General features: G+C 45.8%; 2 protein-coding genes across 7 annotated transcripts in view; one reads left to right on the forward strand and one right to left on the reverse strand.

The window, feature by feature from the left end:
• Positions 1–13,272, reverse strand: MFAP3 (microfibril associated protein 3). 4 transcript variants are annotated; one of them, XM_069969090.1, is made up of 3 exons: positions 13,137–13,272; positions 5,286–5,673; positions 1–3,260 (listed from the first exon to the last, which is right to left on the reverse strand). In XM_069969090.1, the coding sequence occupies exons 2-3, from the start codon at positions 5,569–5,571 to the stop codon at positions 2,500–2,502; spliced, it is 1,047 nt and encodes a 348-aa protein (XP_069825191.1). In that variant the 5' UTR covers positions 5,572–5,673; positions 13,137–13,272; the 3' UTR covers positions 1–2,499. The 4 variants fall into 4 exon arrangements, with proteins under 4 accessions (XP_069825191.1, XP_069825184.1, XP_069825194.1 ...); XM_069969083.1 differs by having other exon boundaries at positions 5,286–5,677; XM_069969093.1 differs by having other exon boundaries at positions 5,286–5,677; positions 13,095–13,272.
• Positions 12,990–20,693, forward strand: part of FAM114A2 (family with sequence similarity 114 member A2) — a 23,437-nt gene continuing 15,733 nt past the window's right edge. Inside the window, exons 1-5 of one of the 3 annotated variants that reach the window (XM_069969071.1) lie at positions 12,990–13,037; positions 14,315–14,538; positions 18,980–19,073; positions 20,050–20,148; positions 20,373–20,479. In XM_069969071.1, coding sequence (XP_069825172.1) covers positions 14,326–14,538; positions 18,980–19,073; positions 20,050–20,148; positions 20,373–20,479 — 513 coding nt within the window. In that variant the 5' untranslated portion in view covers positions 12,990–13,037; positions 14,315–14,325. Of the gene's footprint in view, positions 13,038–13,069; positions 13,347–14,312; positions 14,539–18,979; positions 19,074–20,049; positions 20,149–20,372; positions 20,480–20,693 lie in introns of those variants that run through there. The other 2 variants (XM_069969064.1, XM_069969062.1) reach the window with 2 other exon arrangements.

The following is a 20,693-nucleotide window of genomic DNA, read 5'->3' on the forward strand; positions in this document are numbered from 1 at the left end:
CTCCATTAAAGTAAATGGAGCTTAATTGCAAGCCACACCTGACCTGGAGACAAGAGAGGGGGAAAAGTGGCCATGTTTTTGTAGCTCTGGATATCCCCTTTAAGAAAACCCCCAAAGCTACAACGGGGGCCTGGCCATAAGCTCAGTACTACTCAGGATTCCCTTCTATCTAATATGCAATGTAAGCAAAGAATCATTCACATCAATGGAGCTTTGGTTACGACAATGACTAGATACATAAGGTAACTAATTTCTCAGCAGCACTAAAGGGGTTGGGATGATCTATAGGGCACTGCATGCATTGTGGGGTCTATGGCAAGTCAGTTGGATGTTACCTATGAAAAGGCCATCAATGCTAGATGGTCAAGGGACAACCCCCCAAAATTCCAGCTCAGGCCTAATGCTGCTGCTGCTGCCAATATGCAACAAGGCAAGGGTGAACCTATGTAAACCCTTTAAGCAGATGATTGGAAGGGGTGCCAGGAGTCAGACCACCACCGATCTAACGTTGATGATAATCACTTTATAAGTGGAGCATATTCGAGTCCGATCGTTCAGTATTTGATCACCGGTGGCTGAAGAAGTTGGATGCAGCCTAGGGAGTCCTGGAAAACATGGATACTGCCTATGGCCTATGACTTCCTAGGGCTGCATCCAACTTCTTTAGCCAAGAAGATGCTAAACGATCAGACTCATCTAGTAACCATATATTAGTGCCATACAGGACTGCCGACCTCCTGTTATTCCAGTTAACAAAGCTCAGATGGCAACTGTCCTTAAAGAGCCCCTGGCACTTGAAAACTTTACCTGTGTCGATATCGATTATGGTGTGGGTGCTCGGGCATCCTCATATTGTTAGATGGAGCTGGAAGAAGCATGCGGCTGTGCGCTTCTCTCTGAAGAAGATGGCCGACACAGAGTTATAATGGAGACTGTCTGCAGCGTGACAGAAAAGGAGTGAAGGGAACAGCTGCACGCTTCTCCTGGCTGAGAGCGTCTGAACATTTAGACCCTAAATGATTGAAATGTTTGATACTTCTATTTGATTCCATTATGGATATATTTGATATCCATTAGCAGGACCTACCACAGGTGTTTGGCTATAAGAATCAGGTTGAGGGGCGCCATGCCTGGCGCTGATCTGTAGACAGCCGTTATGGGGGTCTTACCTATTGACTGGCAAGATGAGGTTTGCTCTGCTCTGTTCAGATATATGACTAGTCTGACTAATAGTCCATTTGAGCGAGATCTGACAATGTTACGTTGACCAAATGCCAGTCAGGATTGGGTGAAGCTTTCTTCTCAATTCCCATCCGAAGCCAATGGTATAATTCCGCAGGATCCAGGATTCAGACAGCTGCGGATGCTCGGAAAGCTTTTAAACAACAAGCGCTGAGCAAAGTCACGCTCCTGACAGTCCTATGAAGACGCACTTAGGTGTCTACCAAGGGCAAGCGGCCGAATTAGAAAACGGCTTTGGAGGTGTGAGGAAATAGGAGGTGACAAAAAAGGAAGGAAAAACATCTGCAAACTCACAGATTTAAAGGGATTCTGCAGCACGTCTCTCTTCCTCCTGATCTGACACTAAAGACACGGTATAGAGGAGGAACGGTGTTGTCAGTCGCTTCCTCCTCGTTGCCCACTTGCTGTCTGTGCTATAACCCGAACAAACAGTGAGTGAGGAGCTGTGGTAGGGGGTGTTCAGACGATCCCTAGATCGTCAGGGTGGCCCACTGAAGTCGATGGTGGTCAGATGCCGCCGCTCCTACTGCACGGGGCGAACAGCAGCGGACTGTCACTGACCTGATCGGGCCGTTTCATCATGTTGGAAGACCGCGGATCAGCCGACATCATGCATGTACTACATGTCAGGAGATGTTGGAACTTGCTGGGAGGGAAGCATAGGAAACCTTAGACCCTCTAGCCGTTGCAAAACTACAATTCCCATCATGCCTGGACAGCCAAAGCTTTGGCTGTCCAGGCATGATGGGAATTGTAGTTTTGCAACGGCTGGCGGGCTGAAGGTTCCCCATGCCTGACCTAGAGGGATCTCTGAGTCCAATTATCTGCAGCTACATCTCCCCACACCCTATGTTCGATTGGGCAGAGGCGAGAGGTGCCGCACAACCCCTCAAACATGGAGCTCTGCTGTATACTATATGTAAATGACAGCATCGGACAAAAACCATGCCATAAAAGGCTTTGTCCAGAAAGAGTGCCGCTCTTGTCCGCTGGCTGTATTTGGAATTGCAGCTCGATTTAAAATGCAATACCAGACACAACCACTGGATGAGAATGGCGCTGTTTTTGGAACAAATCAGCCATATTTCTCTCTCTTCATACGACTAGAAACCCTGATGAGTGATATAAGACGTTAATAACTAGATGGCGCCAGTAATGAGATCTGTAACAAGGTGGCTTGGCACAGCTCCGTAATGAATGAGGTGGACTGTATAAATGTACACTATCTGTAACAAGTCCGAGGAGCTGAGGCGGCGGTCACGCGGTGGCTTCGGGTGCTGTGTCCTCCTCATCCACCACGGTAATAACCTCCTCCAGGCAGGCTGACTGGGCACACTCCTGAGAATGGTTGGTGTTGATGCTCTGGGTCTCGCACTGGGGATGGACGGACACATTGACGGCTATCTCCTGCCCTTGGACAGAGCTGTCCTCCGAGTCCCCGGCGGGGGATCCACTCCGGTTCATACCTGGACTGATGGTATAGATCCCGCCCACGTGATCTTTCTCAACCTGGTCCGGGTCATCCAGCCGTACGGCCTCAAACATTTCTTCCATGAAAGCTCTGCAGTTAAAGATGAGCGGGGGCAGGGGAATACTTCTGGCTAGCTCTTCTATGTAACGGGCAAACTCCATGGTCTTAAACTGGGTCACCTTGGCCAGCTCCAGGGTCTTGGCGGAAGTGATGATGGGGATCCGTTTTGCGATTTCGAAGGCCTTCTGCAGCTTCTCGGCCCCCTCGGTACGGAAGAACTCGTTGATGGCTTTCTCAGTCTTTCGGAGGTGGCTGCTCATCATGCAGAGGCGAGTGATATTCAGGATGAGGGTGATGGTGAAGGTCACCAGGCAGACGATCATGTAGTAGATCCCCATATCACCGGACGTAAAAGTCACACGGAGGGTAACGGTGTAATAGGAGGTGGCGTTCCCAACCGGACACATACAGGTGTACCTCCCCCGGTCAGCGAAGGTGACGCTGGTGATGTTAAGGGCTCCGCTGGACGAGATAAACCATTTACCTCCTAGAACGTAAAATACAAAAGAAAGCAAAAAAATCAGCAATAGTCACACAACATTTTTTCAGCCAGTTTTTTTTTTGTCTAAAATAACAGACGTTATTTAGCTGTCTGGCAATGACGGCTGTTGGTACATTATTCTAGTTTGGGGTTTCTAATTGGACTTGCGGCTTAATTGAAAAGTCCATTGAATTTAATAGTAAAAACGGAGACAGAACGGTGGAAAAAGAAAAACTAAGAACTAATAAAAGACGTCCGCTGTTTGAAAAAGACGTCCGAAAATAATGATCATGAACGTCAGGTGTAAAAACGTCTGTTATTCGATACACTGTGTGCATTGGACGTCCATCTTTCCATTGACTTCAATGCATTGACATTGCAGTCAGTCAATTTGCGGCAAAAACGGACGTTATTTTAAACATCATAATCGTCCGCCTTTTCTCTATTTTTTAACATTGTGTGAACATAGCCATAAAGTAAAACATAATGTTTTCATAAAATCTATTGGGTAATTCTGGGCTAATACACAGGGGATTCTCTGTTAAAGGGGTAGTACAGCGAAAAGATTTGTTATTTACTTCTATGTAAAAATCTCCAGTCTTCCAGTACTTTTTAGCTGCTGTATGTCCTGCAGGAGGTGATGTACTTTTTCCAGTCTGACACAGTGCTCTCTGCTGCCATCTTTGTCTATAGCAAAAGAGGTTTTCTATGAAGATTTTCTACGGCTCTGGACATTTCCTGACATGGACAGAGGTGGCAGCAGAGAGCACTGTGTCAGACTGGGAAGAATACACCACTTCCTGCAGGACATACAGCAGCTGATAAGTACTGAAATTATCAAAGTAAATTACAAATCTATATAACTTTCTGACACCAGTCGATTTGAACTCAATTTTTTTTCACCGGGGTACCCCTTTAACACTTCAACTCTCTTATGGTGGTACTGATATCTTTTTTAATATATTATCCTTGTGGCTCATAATCACTAAAGCAGTGACAACAGTGGTCATGAAAAAAAAAAAAAATAAATAAATTGTCGTTGCTGCTCGTTCTGTTGACAGCCATTCCTCTTGATCCCCCTTAGCAAGGCTAAGCATGGTGGATGTGCTCAGAACGGGAAGAAGGGGATGAATCACTGATAGACACCTCTGACAAAGGACTGGATGTGATGAAATACAACCGGTCAGCCTGTCCAGAAGACATGGGTAGCTTTGGCTAATGTTCATCTAATGCACAGGTGTTAAACTTGCGGCCCTACAGCTGTTGCAAAACTACAAATCCCATCATGCCTGCATAGCCAAAGCTTTACCCATGGCTGTCCAGGCATGATGGGAACTGTAGATTTGCAACAGCTGGAGGGCCGCAAGTTTGACACCCCTGCTGTAATGTGTTTCCGGTGAAAATCTTTTTTTTTCAGATCAACTGGTTTTAGAAAGTTATATAGTTTGTAATTTACTTCTTTTTTTTTTTAAACTCCAATCTTCCAGTACTTATCAGCTGCTGTAAGTCTTGCTGGAAGTGGTGTTTTTTCTTTCCAGTCTGACACAGTGCTCTCTGCTGCCACCTCTGTCCATGTCAGGAACTGTCCAGAGCAGCAGCAAATCCCCCTAGAAAATTACTGGACAGTTTCTCTATTAGGGTGGGTACACACTACGGAATTCTCGCGGATAAACTCCGCGGAATTCCGCTGAGTTTACCCGCAAGAATTCCGTAGTGTGAACCCACCCTTAGACAGAGATGTCAGCAGAGAGCACTGTGTCACACTGAAAAGAAACAAACAATTCCTGCAGGACATATTCTTTTCTTTTCAGTGTGACACGGCGCTCTCTGCTGACATCTCTGTCTAAGAGAGGAACTGTCTAGTGGTTTTCTATGGGAATTTGCTGCTGCTCTGGACACTTCCTGACACGGACAGAGGTGGCAGCAGAGAGCACTGTGTCAGACTGGAAAGAATACACCACTTACTGCAGGACATACAGCAGCTGATAAGTACTGGAAGACTTGAGCTTTTGGCTTTCTGCACCAGCTTACCTCCTTCCACCTCTCCCAGCGGACGCCCTTTGGAATTAAACCACACCACGTCCCCATTCTGGCTGGCATTAAGGTGGCACTCTATGACAGCGCTGCTTCCCTCCTTGGCGATCTGGTCGCGGTGTGCAGGTGAGCTGGCGGAGATCTGCAGCTGGGCATGGAAGGAAGCATTGTGCAGGCTGAGCAGGTAGGAGCTATTGGGTGAGATTTGGGCGCTGGTCAGCCGTCCTGCCAGGCTGCTGCAGACAAGGAGGAGGAGGGGGAGGCAAGTAAGAGATTGTTCCATCTGATCATATAGATGCAGCTATACGCTCCACAGCAGAAGGCTCAGCTCACGAGTCTGAAGTGGAAGCTCGTTCTTCTCCACCATCGTCTTGCAGCCGTGATCCTGTCTTGAAGAGAAGAAAACAGGACTGGTTAATCTTCTCTGTGACTACAGAAAGCAGTCATCACTTACAGCTATATACATGCTGAAAAACAAGTTCCATGGAAGCTACAGCGAAAACCAGATCCTGCCAGGTTCCCCCCGCGTCAGCACTTGTGGTCACGAGGTTATTGTCTGCAGATCGCTCAGAGACGAGAAGTTCTGCGGCACAATGAGAAAGACGTCTGGAGTACGGGGGAAGGTATTACAGTCAGCACAAAGGGACACCAGCTCCAGTGTCTTATGTCACATCCCCCCGGTGGGTGAGGCAATGCCATGGTCTTCACCTAGCTCTAACGGAATTTTTTTTTTCCTTTCAAATCAACTGGTTACAGAAAGTTATATAGAGTTGTAATTTACTTCTATTTAAAAAATCTCTAGTCTTCCCATACTTATCAGCTGCTGTATGTCCTGCGGGAAGTGGTGTATTCTTTTCAGTCTGACAGTGCTCTCTGCTGCCACCTCTGTCCAGAGCAGCAGCAAATCCCCATAGAAAACCGGACATGGACAGAGGTAGCAGCAGAGAGCGCTGTGTCAGACTGGGAAAAAAACATCATTTCTTGTAGCACATGCAGCAGCTGATAAGTATGGGAAGACTTGAGATTTTTCATAGAAGTAAACTACAGATCTAAACTTTCTGACACCGGTTGATTTGAATGAAAAAGATTTTTAGAGGAATAGGGAGAGGAACTGAAGAGGAAAGTTTTCTGCTTGAATTTCGTTGCCTATTCAGCTCTGGCAGACTAGGAGCAGAACTGGAGCTAGGGATGCACCATGCACCGAAATATCGATATTTCGGGCTGAAAAACGGTTCGGTACCAGGATTTCCTGGTATCGATACTTTATTTTAAGCTGCACTATTAGGCAGCTTAATATAAAGTATAGCGCAGAGAACACGGCCAGCGGCTATCTGAGCGCCGGCCGTGTTCTCTATGTGCCTCTCACTGCCCCTGCAGTCTCCTCCTCTGCACTTCCTTCCTCTGCTCCCGGCGGCGCCAATTTCAAATAGCCGGCACTTTGCGATTGCTTGTGCCGGCTATGTAACTGTGTAGATGCCCCCTCCTGAGCCGCTCCGTATGCAGCAGGGGTCGGCTACCGTGTGTAACAGACTCCCGCTGCCAGTGTCTCTCTGATAATAGAGTGCGGACTCTATTATCAGAGAAATGATTTATGCTGAAGAGTCGGAGCTGCACGGAGGAGAGCGGCTGGAGGGGGAGAGGAGGACGGAGAGGGAGAGCGGGAGGGCCGGGAGAGGACACATGTGAGGATCCAGCCGGCTGGCAGGTGGGGGAGGTGCGGGGGCTGTGAGGTGCCGACATCAGCATAAGTATAAGTAGTGCATAGCAGAGCCGAGTGGGCAGGGCATAGCAGAGCCGAGTGGGCAGGGCATAGCAGAGCCGAGTGGGCAGGGCATAGCAGAGCTGTCTAAGCATTGTATAGCAGAGCCGAGTGGGCAGGGCATAGCAGAGCTGTCTAAGCATTGTATAGCAGAGTCGAGTGGGCAGTGCTTAGCAGAGCTGTCCATGATCGCAGTACGCGGTATAGCGGAGCTGTCTAAGTGATCACTGTACTCTGTACACAATTATGTAAAAAACGTAAACCTTTATTTTTAACGTAATAAAATTAAAAAAAAGCCCATAAATTGGTATCTGTAATAGTGCAGGCCTGAAGAGTATAGAAAACATTTCAGGTTTCTATCATTTGTTTTTTAAATATTTTAATAAGTATCAAACTGGTATTGAGTATCGAAATAAAAAAGTTAGTATCGGTATCGAACTCAAAATTCTGGTATCGTGACATCACTAATTGGAGCTCCCATTGACTTCTATGGGATTTCTCTAGTGGAATCCGCCCAAAGAACTCAGGAAAAACTGTACAAAAGTTCCACCGTGTGAATAACAGAGGGGAAATCCCATTGCGCACAATTCACAACTGAACTCAAGCGGAATCCACAGCTAATTTCATGTGGATTCCGTTTAAAAATTCCTTGCTTATTCCACTACAGAATTCGTGTGGACAACTTCCAGCGGATTCCGTTGCTCGTCCCCCTGCCGCTTGAAGTTCTGCCCGTCCCATAGACTCCATTCTATGCTCAGGCGGATTCCACCGCCCCCCCCCCTTCCCCAAAGAATTGTCATGTCAATTCTTTGGGTGGACGGCAAAATCGGCCTGAGCATAGAATGGAGTCTATGGGACGGGCGGAGATTTAACAGAATGGGCAGGAAGTTATCCGCTTGATTTTCAGTGTGCACATACCCTTAGGGCCCTATTCCACCGGACGATTATCGTTCGCATAATCGTTAACGATTAACGATGTCAAACGACCGCTATTGCGAAAGACCTGAAAACGTTCACTTATTTCCATGGAACGATAATCGTTACTTATGATCGTATCTGCAATCGTTTTTTCTTCGCTATTTCTTCGTTGTTGCGTTCGCATCTACGGCGAACGACCGAACGACGTCTTATTCAATGCGAACGATTTGTGAACGAGCAACGATAAAAATAGGTCCGGGTCTTATAAAGCGATCAACGATTTCTCATTCGGTCGTTAATCGTTAACTGCATTTCAACCGAACGATTATCGTTTAGATTCGAACGATTTAACGATAATCTGAACGATAACCGTCCGGTGGAATAGGGCTCTTACATATAACCTCAAGATACACTGGGACAGACAGACCAATAGCTACAAGTATAATAGCTCTATGTGCTCGAATTGTATAGTGGCCCGTTTAAGTAGCTGAACACCCCCCAAAATCTGTATGTGCTGCAAAGCTGCTGCAATGTGCAGTAAAGCGCACCTGGTAGAGATTTTTCTGCGGCGTGTAAACCTCTATTCTTTCTGTAAGAAGTGCCCTGCAGCGTGGGATAATCCGGCACGTATAAGTGAACTTTACACACACACATTACACATGGACCTGACTGACTGGTCTGTGCACTTTTACCTCCAACTAAGGACAAGTCGTGCTGCCGTATGACTAAGAAAGAGGCTGTAAACAATAAGAATAAGATCATAATAAGGGGCTGAGAGAATAAGAGCGCCATAATAAGGGGCTGAGAGAATAAGAGCACCACAATAAGTGGCTGAGAGAATAAGAGCGCCACAATAAGTGGCTGAGAGAATAAGAGCGCCACAATAAATGGCTGAGAGAATAAGAGCGCCACAATAAAAGGCTGAGAGAATAAGAGCGCCATAATAAGTGGTTGAGAGAATAAGAGCGCCATAATAAGGGGCTGAGACAATAAGAGGGCCATAATAAGTGGCTGAGACAATAAGAGCGCCATAATAAGGGGCTGAGAGAATAAGAGCGCCATAATAAGGGGCTGAGAGAATAAGAGCGCCATAATAAGGGGCTGAGAGAATAAGAGCGCCATAATAAGGGGCTGAGAGAATAAGAGCGCCCATGTACTAAGTAGCCAACTGAATAAGAGCATGTGTAATATGCAGATAAGAGCACTACAGCTGAGTGTATAAAGGACAGCCATGTCCTAGGTGGATGTGTGAATAAGGACACCTGTGTGCTAAGGAGCCGAGTGAGTAGGAGCACCAAAAATAGCCAGGTGAAAAATACCATGGTGTTAGGATAAGTGACTAAGAGCACCTATATGGTGAATAAGTAACTGAGCAAATAGGAGCACCCATGATAAATGAAGTGAGTGGATAACTGCACCCTCTACAAATAGCTGAGTGGATAAGAGCACTAATAGGTGGTAAGATGACTAAGAAAACCCAGAAAATACAGCTCAGTGGATAAGAGGGCCCCTATATAGAGCTGAGTGAATAAGAGCGCCCACTATATACGGCTGAGTGGATAAGAGCGCCCCCTATATAGAGCTGAGTGGATAAGAGCGCCCCCTATATAGAGCTGAGTGGATAAGAGCGCCCCCTATATAGAGCTGAGTAAATAAGAGCGCCCCTATATAGAGCTGAGTGGATAAGAGCGCCCCCCCTATATAGAGCTAAGTGGATAAGAGCGCCCACTATATAGAGCTGAGTGAATAAGAGCGCCCACTATATAGAGCTGAGTAAATAAGAGCGCCCCTATATAGAGCTGAGTGGATAAGAGCGCCCCCCCTATATAGAGCTAAGTGGATAAGAGCGCCCACTATATAGAGCTGAGTGAATAAGAGCGCCCACTATATAGAGCTGAGTGGATAAGAGCGCCCCCCCTATATAGAGCTAAGTGGATAAGAGCGCCCACTATATAGAGCTGAGTGAATAAGAGCGCCCACTATATAGAGCTGAGTAAATAAGAGTGCCCCTATATAGAGCTGAGTGGATAAGAGCGCCCCCCCTATATAGAGCTAAGTGGATAAGAGCGCCCACTATATAGAGCTGAGTGAATAAGAGCGCCCACTATATAGAGCTGAGTGGATAAGAGCGCCCCATATATAGAGCTGAGTGGATAAGAGCGCCCACTATATAGAGCTAAGTGGATAAGAGCGCCCACTATATAGAACTGAGTGGATAAGAGCGCCCACTATATAGAGCTGAGTGGATAAGAGCGCCCACTATATAGAACTAAGTGGATAAGAGCGCCCACTATATAGAGCTGAGTGGATAAGAGCGCCCACTATATAGAACTGAGTGGATAAGAGCGCCCCCTATATAGAACTGAGTGGATAAGAGCGCCCACTATATAGAGCTGAGTGGATAAGAGCGCCCACTATATAGAGCTGAGTGGATAAGAGCGCCCCCTATATAGAGCTGAGTGGATAAGAGCGCCCCCTATATAGAGCTGAGTGGATAAGAGCGCCCCCTATATAGAGCTGAGTGGATAAGAGCGCCCACTATATAGAGCTGAGTGGATAAGAGCGCCCACTATATAGAGCTGAGTGGATAAGTGCACCCACTATATAGAGCTGAGTGGATAAGAGCGCCCCCTATATAGAGCTGAGTGGATAAGAGCGCCCACTATATAGAGCTGAGTGGATAAGAGCACCCACTATATAGAGCTGAGTGGATAAGAGCACCCACTATATAGAGCTGAGTGGATAAGAGCGCCCCCTATATAGAGCTGAGTGGATAAGAGCACCCACTATATAGAGCTGAGTGGATAAGAGCGCCCACTATATAGAGCAGAGTGGATAAGAGCGCCCACTATATAGAGCTGAGTGGATAAGAGCGCCCACTATATAGAGCAGAGTGGATAAGAGCGCCCACTATATAGAGCAGAGTGGATAAGAGCGCCCCCCCTATATAGAGCTAAGTGGATAAGAGCGCCCACTATATAGAGCTGAGTGGATAAGAGCGCCCACTATATAGAGCTGAGTGGATAAGAGCGCCCACTATATAGAGCTGAGTGGATAAGAGCGCCCACTATATAGAGCAGAGTGGATAAGAGCGCCCACTATATAGAGCTGAGTGGATAAGAGCGCCCACTATATAGAACTGAGTGGATAAGAGCGCCCACTATATAGAGCAGAGTGGATAAGAGCGCCCACTATATAGAGCTGAGTGGATAAGAGCGCCCACTATATAGAACTGAGTGGATAAGAGCGCCCACTATATAGAACTGAGTGGATAAGAGCGCCCACTATATAGAGCTGAGTGGATAAGAGCACCCACTATATAGAGCTGAGTGGATAAGAGCGCCCACTATATAGAGCTGAGTGGATAAGAGCGCCCCCTATATAGAGCTGAGTGGATAAGAGAGCCCACTATATAGAGCTGAGTGGATAAGAGCGCCCACTATATAGAGCTGAGTGGATAAGAGCGCCCACTATATAGAGCAGAGTGGATAAGAGCGCCCACTATATAGAGCTGAGTGGATAAGAGCACCCACTATATAGAGCTGAGTGGATAAGAGCACCCACTATATAGAGCTGAGTGGATAAGAGCGCCCCCTATATAGAGCTGAGTGGATAAGAGAGCCCCCTATATAGAGCTGAGTGGATAAGAGCGCCCCCTATATAGAGCTGAGTGGATAAGAGCGCCCACTATATAGAGCTGAGTGGATAAGAGCGCCCACTATATAGAGCAGAGTGGATAAGAGCGCCCACTATATAGAGCTGAGTGGATAAGAGCGCCCACTATATAGAGCAGAGTGGATAAGAGCGCCCACTATATAGAGCAGAGTGGATAAGAGCGCCCACTATATAGAGCTAAGTGGATAAGAGCACCCACTATATAGAGCAGAGTGGATAAGAGCGCCCACTATATAGAGCAGAGTGGATAAGAGCGCCCCCTATATAGAGCTGAGTGGATAAGAGTGCCCACTATATAGAGCTGAGTGGATAAGAGCACCCACTATATAGAGCAGAGTGGATAAGAGCGCGCACTATATAGAGCAGAGTGGATAAGAGCGCCCACTATATAGAGCAGAGTGGATAAGAGCGCCCACTATATAGAGCAGAGTGGATAAGAGCGCCCACTATATAGAGCAGAGTGGATAAGAGCGCCCACTATATAGAGCAGAGTGGATAAGAGCGCCCACTATATAGAGCTAAGTGGATAAGAGCACCCACTATATAGAGCAGAGTGGATAAGAGCGCCCACTATATAGAGCAGAGTGGATAAGAGCGCCCCCTATATAGAGCTGAGTGGATAAGAGCGCCCACTATATAGAGCAGAGTGGATAAGAGCGCCCACTATATAGAGCTGAGTGGATAAGAGCGCCCACTATATAGAGCAGAGTGGATAAGAGCGCCCACTATATAGAGCAGAGTGGATAAGAGCGCCCACTATATAGAGCAGAGTGGATAAGAGCGCCCCCTATATAGAGCTGAGTGGATAAGAGCGCCCACTATATAGAGCTGAGTGGATAAGAGCGCCTACTATATAGAGCTGAGTGGATAAGAGCGCCCCCTATATAGAGCTGAGTGGATAAGAGCGCCCACTATATAGAGCTGAGTGGATAAGAGCGCCCACTATATAGAGCTGAGTGGATAAGAGCACCCACTATATAGAGCTGAGTGGATAAGAGCACCCACTATATAGAGCTGAGTGGATAAGAGCGCCCCCTATATAGAGCAGAGTGGATAAAAGCGCCCCCTATATAGAGCTGAGTGGATAAGAGCGCCCACTATATAGAGCAGAGTGGATAAGAGCGCCCACTATATAGAGGAGAGTGGATAAGAGCGCCCACTATATAGAGCTGAGTGGATAAGAGCGCCCCATATATAGAGCTGAGTGGATAAGAGCGCCTGTCTTTGTTTTCCATAGCAACCAATCACAGAGGAGCTTTCATTTTACCAGACCAGTGTAAGAAATGTAAGCTGAGCTGTGATTGGTTGCTACGGACAACAAGGAAATATCTCTGTAACAAGTAATCTCTGTATTGATAGATCAGCCCTGATCCCTGCAGGAGACACCCTGACACCGGGTAAGAGCCCCACACCGGCGGTACCGGTAACCGCCTCCTTCATGGAAATCTCCGTACCGTACAGTCACACAGCAGCCCCCGCCGCCTCCTCCCTCTCACCGCTCTCTCCGGACACTCATCCCCGTCCTTCCTGCAGCGACATCAGCCTCTCCTCCCAGCTCTCGCCACCCGGAAGTCCTCCCAGCCTGCTGACAGATCACTTCCGGGTCACGGCCGCTTCCTTGACCCCCGCGGTGTCGGATTACCGGAGCTGTCAGTGACGTGGCGGGACGGCTGCGGACACCGGGCACGCTCAGCTCCAGCACGCAGGTAACGTCAGTGAGGACTACAAGGCCCAGCATGCCTCACCGAGGATGGGGGTTATAGTCCTGCAGCGGTGTCCTCACTACAACTCCCAGCCTGGCGCACACTGCACGGAGCTCACACTGTCACTTGTTTATATGGGGAGAAAACTTTCTTTTCTGACTTTTAGAATATTTTTTCTCTTATCAGGTTGTAGTTAAAGGGTTTTAGAAAGTTCTACAGATTTGTAATTTACTTCTATTTAAAAAATCTCCAGTCTTCCAGTACTTATCAGCTGCTGTATGTCCTGCAGTAAGTGGTGGATTCTTTCCAGTCTGACACAGTGCTCTCTGCTGCCACCTCTGTCCATGTCAGGAACTGTCCAGAGCAGGAGAGGTTTTCTATGGGGACTTACTACTGCTCTGGACAGTTCCTGACAGAGGTGGCAGCAGAGAGCACTGTGTCAGACTGGAATAAATACACCACTTCCTGCAGGGCATACAGCAGCTGATAAGTACTGGAAGACACGAGATTTTTTTTTAAATAGAAGTTACAAATCTATATAAATTTCTGTAACCAGTTGATTTGAAAGAAAAACATTTTTGAGAGAGTACCCCTTTAAAGATCCCATAAATAGGTGACATAACAGGTGTAGGGCTGTCAATCACGCCGAAGCCCCGCCACACAGCTGTTTAGCAGTGTAGACTATGTGGAGTGTATAGATCAGGGATGGGGAACCTTCCGCCCTCCGGCTGTTATAAAACTACAATTCCCATCATGCCTGGACAGTTCTTGCCTTGTAAATGGGTGGTTTGAGAATTTTGTAGGAGCAAAAAAAAAGGAGAACAATTATAGAATTAAAAAAAATAATAATAATAATTAATTAAAGTAATAATAATAATAATTTGATTAATTTATTAATTAAATAAAATAATAAAAATAAATAAAAAAAAGTTGAATCCCCACTCCTTTAAAATAATTTGTTTTCCTTCTAGATGTTTTAACCATGTCTGATAAAGACAGCATAGAGAACAGCGGGGAAGCCGCTCAGCCCCAGGAGGAGGAAGAAAGCGCAACTTCTAAGAAGAGCAGCAGCTCAGAGGAAGGAAAAGCCGTCTCAGAACCGGTGGCCATAACCCGCAAACGTCCCGAGGCCAAATCTAACAGCGTGTCAGCCGAGGAGGAGGAGGAGAACCAGGCGGCTGAGAGACCGGAGCAGGTGAGGAAGAGGTCACCTCTGTGTGCAGGTGCTTGTCAGAATGGGTTTAAAGGGAACCAATCACACTAAAATTGGGCATAAAGCTAAGGAAACGTACTGGTACATCAGCCAGCACGCTTCCTAACCATCCCCCTGCCCCCTCCGTCCCATGAACATTCAGCCCGCAAAGTTAGTTTAATCGTGCCCTGCGCTCTATGCAAATTACCATACAAGTAGTCATGGTGGGCGGGACGTCTGTTCAAGTACAACGGTGGGCGGGGTCTTCGTCAAGTAGTCACTGGGTCCTGGGCCGACTCCTGTAATCACGTGTTGTAAAGCGGCGCCTGGTGACGTCACTTGGGGGGGGCAGCATTGCACGTCGGCCACGCCGACGTCTTTACTAAGCTGCGCATGCGCAGTGCAGCCTGAGAAGACGCTGCTATACTGCTCTTGCGTGGCGTAGTACAGCAGCGGCTTCACCCACTGTACTGCGCATGCGCAGCTTACTACAGACGTCGGCGTGGCCGACGTGCAATGCCCCCCCCCCGAGTGACGTCACCAGGCGCCGCTTTACAACACGCCTGGAGGGGCGTGATTACAGTGCAGGAGCCGGCCCAGGACCCAGTGACTACTTGACGAAGACCCCGCCCACCGTGACTACTCGAACAGCCGTCCCGCCCACCGTGACTACTTGTATGGTAATTTGCATAGAGCGCGGGACACGATTAAACTAACTTTGCGGGCTGAATGTTCATGGGACGGAGGGGTCAGGGGGATGGTTAGGAAGCGTGCTGGCTGATGTACCAGCACGTTTCCTTACCTTTATGCCCAATTTTAGTGTGATTGGTTCCCTTTAATACCATCCCTATAAAGCTTTTATATATTTTTTGGTGTCATTTTTTGTGCAGTGATCTGTAATTTTTTTTTTTTGGTACCTCACTTGCACATTTGTGACTTTTTGATCACTATTTATTCAAAATTTTCTGGTTGTGATGTGACCAAAATTAAGCAATTTTATACTTTTTTTTTTTTTTTTTTGCTTAGGCTGGGTTCACACTACGAATGAAAAAAATGGATGGATTTGTGTGCATCTGTTTTGATTCGTTTTTTTTCATTGATTTACATGTCAGTGTGGTTGACCACATTTTTGTGTATGCTAAAAAAAACGGATAGGTTTTGATTAGAGATGAGCAAACCTGGAGCAAGCTGGAGTCCATCCAAACCCGAACTTTCGGCATTTGGTTAGCGGTGGCTGCTGAACTTGGATAAAGCCCTAAGGCTATGTGGAAATCATGGATATAGTCATTGGCTGTATCCAGGTTTTCCAGACAACCTTAGAGCTTTATCCAAGTTCAGCAGCCCCAGCTAATCAAATACCGAACGTTCGGGTTTGGATCGACTCGAACCCGAATCCGGTTCGCTCATCTTTGATCCCTTTTTTTTTTTTTTTTTATTATGGAAGTCAATGGAAAAACAGATCAAAATGGATGCACATAAATGCATCCGTTTTTTTTCATCTGTTTTTTGTTAAAACTTGGTGTGGACCCAGTCTAACGCTATTCACTATGCAAAATCAGTAATGGCATAATTTTATTGTTTTTCGGGTGATCCCGCACGTAGCAAATATGTTTTTTTATTTTTTTTATTCATTTTTAAAATAGGAAAAGTGGGTAATTGAAACTTTTATTATGGCATAGGATTTTTATTAATAAAGAAAACTTTTTTTTAACAGTAATTTGTAGCCCCCTGAGGTGACATCTGTGAGCAATACACAGATTGAACTTAGAACTTAATGCCATACATATGCACTGCAATGATCTCTGCAGTGAGTGATTCATTACAATTACTTCATTATTGTGCGTTTACATGTAACGATTATCGTGCAATTTTGCACGATAACGATCGAATTCGAACTATAATCGTACGTGTAAACGCAGCGAACGATCCAACGACGAACAAGAAATCGTTCATTTTGGTCTTTCAACATGTTCTCAAATCGTCGTTCGTCGTTAACAAAAAATTCGCAGATCATTCCGTGTAAACGGTCGTTCGCCGATTTAACCAATGTGTAAGATAGGCTTAAGCGATCGCAAAACGATTTTCCGTACGATATAATGTACCGTCTAAATGCTGATCGTTATGAAAAAAAAAATCGTTACTCCGACATCGTTAATCGTACGATCGGGCCAATTATCGTTTCGTGTAAACGCACCTTTACTGGAGCCCATAGCAAACAACTGCTAAGGCCGGATCAGCGTCATTATGCTGCTGAGGCCCCGCAAGTAAGAAGGATCGATTCTGCCTGCAGACCACCAATTACCCTATTTATTATTTAAATGTTGCTGTCATTTAAATAGTTAAATAGAGAGCGCAGGGGCAGTGCCATCCACTACCCTACTGTTCGCTAATTTTGACAATGTAGTCTCATAGACATTGTCAGAGTTAGCAGATCTGGAAATACAGCCGGGGAGTAGTTTTAATTTAACAAGGTTGGCCACTTTATAGTAAAATACTTGAGTCTACAGTATTAGTTGGTGTACTCACTGTATATACTGACAGCAGCTCCCTGTGTACCTCATAGACTCCTCTTCTCCAGGTTGTGCTGCCCTGCTCTGTGGTAAGTCTGTCCATAAGCTGGCCGACATGGAGGAGCATGTGACCATGCCCCGCCCCCCCATTGTCCTCCCCTGAGCCTGTATATGTCTATGGAGGACACTTGGGGGCAGGGCATTGTCACATGCTCCTCCATATCGGCTGCCTTATGGACAGAATCACCACAGAGCAGGACAGCACAGCCTGGAGGAGGGGAGTCTGATATTAGCTCTATGAGGTACAGGGAGCTGCTGTCAGTATATACAGTGAGTACACAGGGAGCTGCTGTCAGTATATACAGTGAGTACAGTTACTAATACTATACACTGAACTATTTTACTATAAAGTGGCCAACCCCTTTAACTTATAACATTGATTTGTTGTCTACCACTTCTTATCCGCCTTCTTACTGTGGTCATACAGTGAGAAAGAACAGGAGATTCCCATTTAAGTGATATCTTGAATTTAGGGTCTTATTTCACAGGACGATAAATCAGTCAAACAGTCCGAACCCAGTGTGAAAGTGCTGAAAAACCATGAGGGAGATCATACTGGTGTAATGGTGGTTTTACACTGAACGATCATCGTTCGAATTTGCACGATAACGATCGAATTCGATTGATAATCGTACGTGTAAACGCAGCGAACGATCAAGCGACGAGCGAGAAATCGTTCATTTTGATCTTTGAACTTGTTCTCAAATTGTCGTTGGTCATTCGCAAAAAAAAATCCCAGATCGTTCCGTGTAAACAGACGTTCACTGATTTAACCTATGTGCGAGATAGGCTTAAGCAATCGCAAAACGATTTTTCCGTACGATATATCGTTCCGTCTAAATGCTGATCGTTATGAAAAACACATCGTTCATTCGAAATCGTTAATCGTGCAATCGGGCGAATTATCGCTCCGTGTAAAAGGACCATAAAGTAGAATAGGCTCAGTTGCCCCTAGCAACCAATCAGCTTCCACCTTTCATTTTCCAAAGAGTCTGTCAGGAATATAAGGTGGAATCTGATTGGTTGCTAGGGGCAACTGAGCCAGTTTCACTTTACACCATGTTTGATAATAGGGGCCTGTGACTGATCCCTGAGATTACAGACTGGCCCGGGCTTTCTCATTCAGCAGTAATGTGAAGGGTTAAAGCCATAATAATATATATTAATATATAAAACACTTGAAGGTTTTCACCTCATGTGAACCTGACATACACAGGCGGGGGAGTTTACCTCCTGTGTGACAGCGCCCCAGTTGCAGGCATGGAATAAGATGTCACCTCCTCAGTACACAGCCACACGCTGTCATTTCTTCAGGGTGTAGGCGTGTTGGTCTCGCACATCACATACACATCTATGCAGTGTAAACACAGTCTAGGCAGGCAACGATATTAACCCCTTATAGCAGAATGCTAGACACCTACATCATCCTGCCTGATCACATGGAGCTCAGCCGTGACTGGTAGCTTGCCTTTTAACCCCTTATAGGGGTACTCTAGGAAAAAAAAAATTCTTTCAAAACAACTGGTGTGAGAAAGTTATATAGGTTTGTAAATTACTCCTGTTTAATAATCTGCAGTATTCCATTACTTATCAGCTGCTGTATGTTCTGCAGCGCTACCCCTGTACTCAGGCTATGTGTGGTATTACAATCGGCTCAATGGAAGTGAACTGCAAAACTTACACTCAAACTGAGGACAGGATTGGTGCTGTTTCTGGAAGAAAGTGGCCATGTTTTTTTTTTTTTTTTTCTTACACTGGACAACCCCTTTAATGGTTGCACAATGCTATGTAGGACTAAGAGGCAGCAGTCTATTCCTTCTGGCTTCTTATTGCTATCCTAGGTGATTATAATTCTTTTGTTTTTGTCTTTGTAGGACTCTGCGGCCAAATCTCCATCATCATGGGGCTATTGGGGTAACTGGGGCAAGTCTTTGCTTTCTACAGCTACCGCCACAGTGGCAACTGTCGGTGAGTATAACCATATAGGATTATCGGAGCACTAGTTCACACATAGACATTCTTAAAGGGATTATTCAGAGTTAGGGCCCTATTACACAGGACGATTATCGTGCGAAGAATCGTCATATTGTTTGAATTTAAACGATAATCGTTCTGTGTAATTGCATGCAACGATCGAAAAATCGTTCGTATATCGTTGATTTAGATCTGAATTTAAAATTATCGTTAATCGTTCGCTGTAATTCCACATTCGTTCGCTCAAGTTCCACATTTTTTCACTAATCGTTGAGTGTAATTGCACACTGTTCATTGTTTTGCTGGGATCAGAAGGAGTAAACGATCATAGTAACGATTGTAACTAACGACCATCGTTCTGTGTAATATGGGGAACGATTTCAGGTTAACGATAAATAATCTCATTTTCGATTGTTTATCGTTAGTCGCTAATCGTTAAAAATCGCTCTATGTAATAGGACTTTTAGAAAAAAGCACGGCTGCTTTCTTGCAAAAACAGCAACACCTCTGTCCTCAGGTTGTGTGTGATATTACAAGTCGGCTCCATTCACTTCAATAGAAATGAGCTGCAAAACCCCCACACACAGACTGAGGAGAGTTGTGGTGCTGTGTTTTTATAATGCTTTATATTCCCATGTATTGATAATAGTTAGTAAGTTGCCCGGCATATACCATAAGACACTCTTTGGGCATGCATTTGGCACCTAAAGTCTATGGACGTGTTGGCAAAGACATAAAATCCAAGATTGCTGCAGGTTCAGCTATAAAAACTTTTGGCGGTCGGCTGTTCTGTATACCGCAGCTTGCTGCAGCTATAAAAACACATGGAGATCATACAGTTTACTGACTTACCTTGTTATACCCGGTCAAGTTCAACATTTTAAAGGATATACTCTCCTGTGTGATGTCCGTGTACAGGGGTATATGGTTGCATTGCATAATACATCCCCTTCCCTGTTTACCCTCCCAGGTCACGGCATCACTACTGCCATTGAGAAGGCGGAGAGCTCATTGGGAGTCCCGAGTCCTGTAGAGCTGTCATTTAAGGATCGTGCGGAGGCTGCAGAAGGCAAGTTACATCTATATATATTTATTTCTATGCTCTCATACTAGTGTTTTACACTCCTGGCTTTATCGAAAATCGGTGGTGTCTGGACACCCAGAATGCGACCCATCCAAACTTTTTCTCAATGGATTATATTTATTCTCTTCATACAAATTATAAGAGTTTAGAATGGATTTATTTATTTTTTGCTACGTATTGTAATATGTTTACTGCCTTTACCTTGTTAGATGCTCCGGCTGAAGAAAGCAGCGAATCCAGAGAGGCGGAGGGCTCATCCCCCATTACGGGGGCACTGGGGTTCCTCTCCAGTATCTCTACAGCTGTGCAGAGTACAGTAAGTACAAACGAGGCCTGGATGACTGTCTCATGTGTAGGGGGGCCCCCTTGGATGATGTCAGGGGAGAGAAGGTTTGGGCATGTTGGCTTTCTGCGATACTGTACTTAGCTGATCCCCCCCATTAGTCTTCTCTTCTGAAGTCCTTCTTGGTCGTCCATTCACCAATGCATTTGGTACCTTGGTTTGCCTAAATAATTATCTTTATTCCACA

The sequence above is a fragment of the Dendropsophus ebraccatus genome, chromosome 1, assembly GCF_027789765.1.
Source record: "Dendropsophus ebraccatus isolate aDenEbr1 chromosome 1, aDenEbr1.pat, whole genome shotgun sequence".
NCBI lineage: Eukaryota > Metazoa > Chordata > Amphibia > Anura > Hylidae > Dendropsophus > Dendropsophus ebraccatus.